The sequence below is a fragment of the Amphibalanus amphitrite genome, unplaced genomic scaffold (genome assembly GCF_019059575.1).
Source record: "Amphibalanus amphitrite isolate SeventyFive unplaced genomic scaffold, NRLGWU_Aamphi_draft 000464F_arrow, whole genome shotgun sequence".
NCBI classification, from domain to species: domain Eukaryota; kingdom Metazoa; phylum Arthropoda; class Thecostraca; order Balanomorpha; family Balanidae; genus Amphibalanus; species Amphibalanus amphitrite.
The window spans coordinates 148,009-157,711 of NW_024881958.1; the positions used below are offsets into that span (position 1 = coordinate 148,009).

General features: G+C 46.5%; 1 protein-coding gene across 4 annotated transcripts; it reads right to left on the reverse strand.

Moving 5' to 3' along the window:
- Positions 1–687: 687 nt before the first annotated feature.
- Positions 688–8,378, reverse strand: LOC122391970 (larval cuticle protein 16/17-like). Of its 4 annotated transcripts, XM_043386352.1 has the most exons (4): positions 8,188–8,293; positions 7,154–7,425; positions 6,698–6,794; positions 688–884 (listed from the first exon to the last, which is right to left on the reverse strand). In XM_043386352.1, the coding sequence occupies exons 1-4, from the start codon at positions 8,194–8,196 to the stop codon at positions 876–878; spliced, it is 387 nt and encodes a 128-aa protein (XP_043242287.1). In that variant the 5' UTR covers positions 8,197–8,293; the 3' UTR covers positions 688–875. The 4 variants fall into 4 exon arrangements, with proteins under 4 accessions (XP_043242287.1, XP_043242288.1, XP_043242285.1 ...); XM_043386353.1 differs by lacking the exon at positions 6,698–6,794 and having other exon boundaries at positions 688–981; XM_043386350.1 differs by lacking the exons at positions 6,698–6,794; positions 7,154–7,425; positions 8,188–8,293 and adding exons at positions 1,314–1,585; positions 2,470–2,714 and having other exon boundaries at positions 688–981.
- Positions 8,379–9,703: the final 1,325 nt, after the last annotated feature.

Consider the following 9,703-nt stretch of genomic DNA (forward strand, 5'->3'; position numbering starts at 1 on the left):
CTTTGACTAGACATTGACCAGACGTAAACATCACAAGCTGACTTCACCCAAACACAAATTGTAAGTACCATTTGACGCGCTTGACCATGATGAACACGACGGTGTCAAAATCGCTGTCCTGCGACCATTTTTCGGTCAAATTATTCACCAAATATTGAGCCCCCACCTAGGAACACTTGACCTGACCTCAAAGGTCACCGGTTGACCTTCAACGTACAATCTGCACCAGTTTATTTTACCCTTTGGGTATAGATAGGTGTTTTTTAATGCAGTTGTTCGGCAAATACAATAAGGCTTCGGCTACTAATACTTTTTTACACATCCCACTTGTGGCAGGGTGGGATGTCTGGGAAGCCTTCCCTCCTGTCCTTAACGTATTTCTGTAACATCTAATTACCACTTCTGACTTCTCACTGGTTGCTTCACCAGTGACTGGAGCACTGAGCCTCGGCATCCGGCATACCATTAGTCGGTATAATATACAAAGTACATGTGTCTGCGTCGTCTGATGTGGTAGCTTGACTTGTCGGCACTTCTGCCAACTGGCTATGTTCCAATGGTATGCTTTCGCGCTAGTTTTCCCGTTTACTTGTACCCCATAACATCCTTGCGATGAACTGCGCTAAATGGCGGCCTTATCTCACCCTGCATGCTATTCTGTCGGACACCACAACGAACAGTCACAAGTAATAACAATAAACATGTATTGCTTCACATGAACAAGTAATGGGATCACCACGCCGTTTGATCGCTGAGTGCTGACACTTGCCACGAGATAATCGTTATCGTTTTGTGGGCTGGCTGGCGAAAGCGGAGTGAGAATGGTGCGGATGAAATGGTGAGTGTCGATTTAGAAGGCCTGCAGGGACGCCGCTCTAGAAGGCCTGGGGCGCCACGGGCAGGTCGTCGCCCTCGAAGTGGATGCCGGTCTCGTCGGTGTAGTACCGCCGGGTCGTGAAGGTGCCGTCGGGGTTCGGGAACCTGCAGAAAAATGAAATTGTGTGTTAGACGACTTTGCAACGGATGCTGCAGTTGTGGACCGTAAATAATGGGCTCACACGATCTACTCGTAGGTCTGCTAAAGCTTCTAGGCTGCGTGACTTCTAAACTTTTTATCTTGAAAAGATCAATTACCACTCGAGGCCCGCGCAAGCGGGAAGCACCATTGAGAGGGACGCAAATGTATTGGAAAGAAAGTAAAATAAACGGTAAAGCAGCAAAGGACATTTAGCTATCTTGACAAGTATCCAAGTCCTTACGCTGTCGTCGCCAAGTTATTCGTTCAAGATTCATTAACGAAGATATCCACTTACGTGAAGGACCCGGTGTAGAAGGGCACGAGGCGGAGCTCTTCCTGCCCATCGTCGTTGATGACGCGGACCTCCTGCAGCCGGATCTCCTCCTGGCGCTCCAGGCCGTTGGTGGCCGTGAACGAATTGACGTTGCCGCCGTCCTGGGTCTGCTGGTTCTCGAAGCTGGTGATCTCGGCGAAACGGTCGCGGTCGCGGATGGCCTCCCTCTCGGCGTCAGAGAAGAACTCCTGAGGCCGGGCGAGGGCCACGGCAGCCAGACACGCCAGAACGAGCTGCCGACAGCAAGGGTTGTTCCAATTAAAGGGCCTATCCCACCCTCTAAAATGTTGTTAAAACCAGTTAAATTGTGCCCGACTTTATAGATTGGATGACCAGGAACACGGTTCTGGCATTTATTTTTCATTAAACATCTTAGGCTTCCCATATTCCAAACACAAACTTTCAAATATGTGACGTCACAGCCCAAAATTACCTCCTTCCCCATGCCACATTACTGTCATAAAGCTGATTCTTTTTACTCTGTAGGCACCACAACAAAGTTCAGACCAAGTTTTAAGCGATTTTTCAACGAACAAACCCATTTAAATCAGAATGACTAAACGAGGTGACGTCACACTATAACGGTCGCTCCATCTTGAAGATAGGGCCTAGCACAAGGCCCATTTTCAAATGAAGGGAACGAATTTCCTCAACACCAAGAGGCCGCGGGGGTTGCAACCTAGATAGATAGTGGTTTCTGAACCTCGCCGCAAACTTGGCTATCTCAACTCAAACCCCATGTTAAAGGTGGGATAGTCCCTTTAACATCATGTTGCAAGTGGAGAAGTTTCAGTGAGAATTATGGCTGTCGAGAGTAGTATTTTTTTTTATAAGACTTGCGTATCGAATAAATTGGAGAATTTGGAAAGCTGTCTGAGTTTTTCTTTCGCGATACTTTTTTTGTTTACCTTCTGCTAAAATGGATTATATCAAAATAACTATTGATGTCTATTCAGTGCAATTTGACGAAAAAATGTGAAAATATTTTCAAAATCAATTTTCACGTATTCGTCTTGCACGTGAATATGTAGCAAAAAATCACTTTGTCTGACTGTAGCCACAAACCACTGTGAGGATTTCGAGAGGTCACTTGTTCAAAATATTTCCAATCACTCACCAGCTTCATGACACGGTCAATGTCTGAGATGGGCAGCAAACACACACACGTGGACTCCTGGACAGCACTGGTGGCTGCCTGGGCGGACAGTCCGGTTTTATAGGAGCGGTGGAACCATCTCCACTGAGCCGCCATACCGGTCAGTCGGGGTACAGTCCCCCTACCGGCCCCATCCAGCTGTCACGCAGTGCGCGGACGGACGAACCGACCGCGCATTCACAATTACTATTCATGTCACACTGCGGCGATCTAGAGTGTGTAGTACACGGCGTGGAGGCCGGGAACCAGCGTGATATTGTCCCGTCGCGTGGGTGCGGACTGCGGAGTAAGATCCGATGCACATGGCGCCATTCAATCTGCAGAGTGCATTCCACTCAAGGCTGGCATTGAACATTCTCTTAGACGTCAGTCGTCATCACCATTCGATATCTGTGCTCATTTTTACCGCTGTCAGCATGCGGTAAGTGATAAACATAAGCACATCATTGAATACTTATGAATGAGGCATGGTAAATTGTTGGTTATGGCCTGCTTTTAAAAATTAGCTCGCGCCCTACGAGAAGGTTGAACAGCCCCTTGCGATTTTCCACGAGTATTTTACAATCGCTGGCGCAGCGTGCAACACCTTTTGCAGTCCTTATCGGACGCCTTTTTTACACATGTTATTAGATTTTCAGACCCAGATCGTTCAAGGTCAGGTCCCCAGGTCAAATTAAGTGACCTCACCCTAGGGAAAGTTATATATAGGTTCGACATTGCCACACAAACAGAATAATCGTTTTGCAACGTTCAGTGATTGATGAGGGAATTACGTACCTATAGATTGTACAAAAAGTTTATCTCAAAATTTGATATCTGAGACCTGACATTAGATCAGTTTTGTGGTCCTTTCATTAGTCTGCGTCCGGCGCGGGGGGGAGGGAAACCCCCTTGCGGTTTTTCGCGAATATCTAAGGAAGGGATGCGATGCGCCGCCGTTCTTGGAACACATGCATATTTCCTTCACAAGTTAACAATTGAGACCCAGATCTTTCAATGTAGGTCACCAGCTGGACACCAGGTCACGCCAAGTGACCTCAACTCAGAAAAAAAGATAATGCTCGCTAAAGCTAAGTACACCAACTGAACGATCGCTTTGACCCTTTCGGCGATTGGTGAAGCAAGATTAGGTATAAACTATGTGTCTAAGGTTCAGTCGATTTTGTATCCTGTCAATCAGTCAATTGTAGAGCATTGAACTGCTTTTCTTTTGGAAGAAAGCCATACTAAACACTCTCAAACATCGGGTTATAGGTAGACATGACACATTGAACCGGTACATATAGCACTCACTGAAAACAAGTTGAAAGAACGTAATGCAAAAGCATCTTAAAATATTCCACACTTAGGTTTTTTGGGTATTAGGGTAAACTGGCTTAGAGGCGAAGCAGAACGTCTGGTTCATGAAGAACACACACAGTGTTTCACATAGACCGAAGACACGTGCTGCTTCTTCGCGTGCAGTCTTAGCGGCCCCAGGGGACTTCAACTCGACCAACACCGATTCTTCTTCGTTCTCCCTAGTCACGTGATATTACGTCACACAAAGCGCGCGAAAGATAAACCCTCGGAAGGTTTTGCACGAACTAGCATCGGGTTTAAGAAGAAGGGGTTGTGGTTTGATCAGTGTAATGGCTTTCATCAAGACCACGCCCGCGGTACCACGTTCTAGCGTCCACCGGAAGCGATCGCCATTTTTCAATCGCGTTGGATCACGCTTTGTGCAGTGGCGAGCGGCTGGTGCAAGATTGGGTGAATGGCAAGTAATCGAATATTGAAGAACTGAAATAAGGATAATTTTTGGCTTGTCAAGTGTTGTGTATTATCTATATTACTTGTTATTGACAATGATAAGCAATATCACAACGCTCTTCAAATGCATGGATGAATGCATTGGATGAAGAAATTTCATATGCAAGACCAATCAATGCAGTAAGTATTTATATGTTGTATAAATGCCCCATAGCTTAAATTATGCATGTGTTATTTAGACAAATCTTCCAAATGAAGATAAATCAGGAATAGAATCAGCTTGCAATTTTGGGGTCAACTGGTTTAGGTATAAATTTGGCAGATTTTAATAAACATATGTTCTTGCTGATTAGTGCAATATTTTATCTAGCTGCACTTTATATGTTAAGTGCATTATTTTATTTTTGGAGTAGGCTCATGGTCTCTGAAGTCAATCTAAGTTTCTTTACTCCCTGCCTGTTGAATAACGCATCCGCCCGACTCTTCATTCTAGGGGACGAGGCCATCTGATTGAGGCCCTGGAGTCTGAGGAGAGCGTCCTGGCGCGCGGAGACGTCGACATCGTCGAAAACGCTGGCTTGAAGCTGATGGTGGAAGGAGAAACTGTATGTGATTTGGGAGAATGCGATATCGCCACCCTGCTGCTGACATGGGCGATAGCGCATACTGTGTTTGGGAAAACATCAACTTGCTAAAGCTAAAAATGTGTTCATATTTGTACAGAAAGCAACCCTGAGCGTGAAGGAATCAACCTGAATAATTAGACATACCCGAAAGGCTCTGCAGTTATTTGGCTTGGATGTGTAAGACAAGTGACACGGCCGAGGGGAAAGCGTTCCTGCAGGCTGATTGCGGGCTGATCGTAGGCTGAATGCGGGTTGGTTGCGGGCTGATCGCATGGGCTGGTTGTGGGCTGGTTGTTCCTGACTCGAGACTTGCAGGCTGATTGCTCAGAGTAAAGAGGAAGGTAATACATTTTAAGGTATATCAAATACTGTGTTTGCGCAGCAGATGTGACGGCGCAGGTCGATGGCAATGCATGGGAGGTTCAATAGACGAATGAACGGGGATTTTGCGGTATTGCAATAGAACTGAAAGGGTTCTACAACCGATATTCAGAACACAGGGTGGTTTCCCTATAAACCTCAGGGACCTCTTCACAGACCCTTTGGGGTTCTTATCTAGGTGCTAAGAACGCTCTTATTATAAACCCTAAACCTCATAAGAGTCTTTGGAAGAATCGTGTGGATTCCTTTGATGAGAATGCAAAGCCGTCTACGTGAAGAACCATGGGGGTTCTGAAAAACGGTGGCATAACATTTTACCCCACAGGGGTCTAAATACCCTTGTACGTTCTTAACGTTCTTCCAAAGTGTTTTCAGTGCTCATAAGCACTTCTTATGTCCCTGAGGTCATTCAGGTAATGAAAGATCTGCAGCATTTTTTTTTTCGATAGTGATTTTTGTTAGAGCCATATGCTGATGTGCTGCAGTTAGGCCTTATGGCCCATTTTATCCTGGCAAGAGCCGAAGCCAAATTGTGCATTTGGGGTTTTCTACGACGTCATGTCTGACGTCACTGAGTCCATTTGAGGTTATTTTTTCAATAATACCCGATTATGTTTTTTTTTTGCTAGTCAAAATAGTTACAGCTGAAGTTATAGTAAGCTGCCAAGTCCAATACTATCGAACTCGACCTCCTAAGATGAGTCTCCTCTTGAACTGGACAGATTTGACCTTTTATTGGCCTTAGGTCAGTGCACATCAGCTTTTTATAACAACGGTTAATCAAGCAATGTAGCTGGATATCACAAACGTACGGCACCAAAATCGCATGCTGACCTGGGACCGGTCATCTGACCTTACATGTCACCAGGTGACCTGATAACTTTTAGTTCGGTACCAGCCATTCGTGTTCTGGTCTACTCGTATTTCTTCTGCACGTCGGCAATAAATACAACCGAAACGGCTTTGGCAGTGGATTATACCGCTGTTTCCCATTGACTTTGTTGAAAAACAACGGGGCTCGGTGAAGGGCCAATGCCAACTTGTCCATTTTGGAGACAGATATTACATAAAAATGCGTTGCAGGTGGCAGGAAAGTGGCTTTTTCTAACCCTCGCTGCTCTTTATGACAAAACGCAAAGCGTTACGGGCCAGTTATTAGAGCAATGCTGTGTAGCTATCCCTTCTACTTGCGTGGCCCCTCGACGCCCATCTCAATATCTTCGATCCCATTGTTTCGCAATGCCTCAAACAGAGCAAATCACGTCGATATAACAATGTATTACAGCACAATGGACAATACCGTCTTATCACAACAACGCGAGCCGAGCTTTCGAGACGGGCCGCCGCGACGGGACGGCGTGACTTGACATGAGTACAGACTGAGTGATGAGGATGGTCGGAGGGCGGGCTGGGACGCCGCTCTAGAAGGCCTGGGGCGCCACGGGCAGGTCGTCGCCCTCGAAGTGGATGCCGGTCTCATCGGTGTAGTACCGCCGGGTCGTGAAGGTGCCGTCGGGGTTCGGGAACCTGCGGAAAAATGAAACTTGTTAGAATAGTCTGTAGGTGGACGGTGTCACAAGGGTTGGGGAGATCGGACAGATGTTCCACATTGTCGTCTGCACATAACTGAAGCTGGTAATGAACTGTTTTGTCAATGGATGGACCGTAGCTGAGCTTGAAACGACGCTGGAGCTCATTTAGTCGCACCGATTTGCATCGAAGCATCAATATTTGCAAGAAGCTCTAACTTCTCTTATTGGAGCCCCAGGTAGTTGAGCTACGAAAGTGTAGCACTACGGGGCTACGAGGAACTCATTTGTCTATTGCAGCTATCGCAACGCATAATGATTCGCGTTCGCATCACATGCCAAAGTCCGGCGACTCACTTGAACTCGCCGGTGTAGAAGGGCACCAGGCGGAACTCCTCGTCTCCGTTCTCGTTGATGACGCGGACCTCCTGCAGCCGGATCTCCTCCTGGCGCTCGATGCCGTTGGTGGCCGTGAACGAGTGCACGTTGCCGCCGTCCTGGGTCTGCTCGTTCTGGTAGCTGGTGATCTCGGCGTTACGGTCGCGGTCGCGCAGGGCCTCCAGCTCGGGGTCGGCGGAGAACTCCTGAGGCCGGGCGAGGGCCACGGCCGCCAGACACACCAGAACGATCTGGGGGAGCGGGGCGCTCGGTCAGCTTCTGAAAGCTCGCACACTTACTGTCTGTAATTTTGAAGTTGGTAGACAGCTGCTACAGACCATTGTGCCATTTGATCGCCCTTTGTGCATTAGCTGTATACTGAAGCATCCAGAGACCACTTCACTAGTAAATCACGCTTGATTGTTTTTTTTTCGTATAAGATAGGCAGGCATACCAAGCCTGTACAGACCCCAATCAATGAACCAGCTGAGATAAAAGTGAATGCTGTGTTTTGGTCTAATGTGCTTACGTGGAACATAATATTACAAAATAATCTAGACTTATATGACAACAGATAATTGCTCAGTTCACTCAGATAACTGCTACTTTTATTATGAACAAGCGCAAGCAGTACCACTATGGGTGTCCTGGTTCCCATGACATTCAACTGAAAATGTTTCAGGCAAAAAGGATTCGCAGTTAGAATATTACAAGGTTTCTGGTGCCAAAGCCTCCGAAGAGATCAGCAATGCAATTTATTTTGCCATAATGCAATGTAAAAGAGAATCACGCTTGACAATAGAACAGCTCCTGAAGTTATGAATTTTACACATTTCGAGAACCTGCTAAAACTTTCCGAAAGCAGCAAAGGAGATATGTGAGACATTTGGAACATCTTAGTGGGGTAAGGGATCTTTATGAACCGTATGAGCACATCACTTTATGCGTGCTATATCATATTGAAGCATCTGATCGTACTGACGCCTCTGACACATTGAGAGCTCGGCACTTACCAGCTTCATGACTTGAGACGGTGAGAATATCACACAGGCACACACACTGTCCGATCCGTGATGGCACTGCCCCTCTGACCACGGGTGGGGCCTTTATACGTGAGACGGCGCCGGGACGGGACGAGCCGGGCCGAGCGCCCTCCACACCTGGCGGTCAGACGCACCTTTCACCTCCGCCCTGTGATGTCGCCGCCGGCGCCGCCTCAGCCCAGAAGATTGGCTCTCGGGACGCTTCCAGGGTCACCGGGGCAGGGCACCGGCTGGTGTCAGCTGTGACCCATTCACAATTCAGTGGAACTGGTATAGAACATACCTCCCATAGCGACAGGTCGCGCAATATTGCACCGATCTGCATCAACATCACTTCCTAACTTATGTATGATTGCATGTGTGCATCCATGTATGAATAAATGCACCACAGGTTCACCCCTCTCGACAAGGTTGTGATGCGGATGCCCGATTAGAAATGATAACAGCGCTCACGGGTACATAATACACGAAACATCAAATGTTTAGGTCGTATAAAGTGGTCATTTGAGGTGACTTAGTTAGGGACATTAACCCGCGCCCCGCTGGGCTATTCAGCCATACGCGCCCTGCTGGGGGGGGGGGGGGCAGATTCTGCCCCCCCTGTCTAACTTCCGAACCGATGGTCGTAGAAAGACGGGGAAAACGGCAATCGAAAGCTCTCAACAAGGCGGATCTTAAGAGCCCAATTTTTTTTGCTTAAGTAGGTCAGAGGTCAGGTCAAGGTCAGGTCAAGGGTACAAGATGCAAGTTTCTACAGTATCGGCCTTGCACCGTAGTTGCCGAAGAATGGAGTGAGACTGATTGCCCAAAACGTGTTCTTAGACTACCAAGACAATATTCGTTGCATACAATGTCATTCAAAGGTCAAGGTCAAGGTCAGGTCAGGTCATGTCAGGTCACCAAAAACAAAATATAGAAAAGGGCATGTGCGACATATGTTTTATGGGTCATTTTACTCATAGAATTCAATAGGCGCACTCAATAAGTGATATGGACCACCTCTGGATGAATTTCAGGTCGAGGTCAGGTCAAGGTCAGGTCAAGTGAGGTCAAATTTTGAAGTTGGTTGTTAAGGCCTAAAAAGGTGTCTATCTGATGCAGTTTTTCACGGGGAATCGAATGGTGCTATTTTTGTTTCCGTACGAGGTCCAGAACTTCAAAAAAATCATTTTTCAAAATTTTTTCTGTCGTGACGTCATAAAATTTTAAATAACTCCCACATTTTTGAACCGATTCTTCTAAAAATTGGTATGTAGGTGCACATAGACCACTTCTTTGACATATATTCCGGTTTTTTCGATACACTCAAAATTTTGGATTTTATAAATATTTTCCAAAAAAGGCAGTTTTTTTAAATTTGGGCCAAAATCCAAAATTTTCAAAAAACCGAGACAGCCATTTGATAGACAAAGTAGAATCACGTATAACCTTTTTTGTTACGTCTTGATTCCTTTACAAATGAAGATGTTAGCGGCGTTTGAAATTT

Excerpts from the sequence above, each read along its gene's own strand:
- LOC122391970 (XM_043386350.1), bottom strand. The coding sequence starts at position 2,604 with ATGGCGGCTCAGTGGAGATGGTTCCACCGCTCCTATAAAACCGGACTG. Across the intron at positions 1,586-2,469 it reads TTGACCGTGTCATGAAGCTG|CTCGTTCTGGCGTGTCTGGC; the intron begins GTGAGTGATTGG and ends TGCTGTCGGCAG. Across the intron at positions 982-1,313 it reads TTCTACACCGGGTCCTTCAC|GTTCCCGAACCCCGACGGCA; the intron begins GTAAGTGGATAT and ends ATTTTTCTGCAG.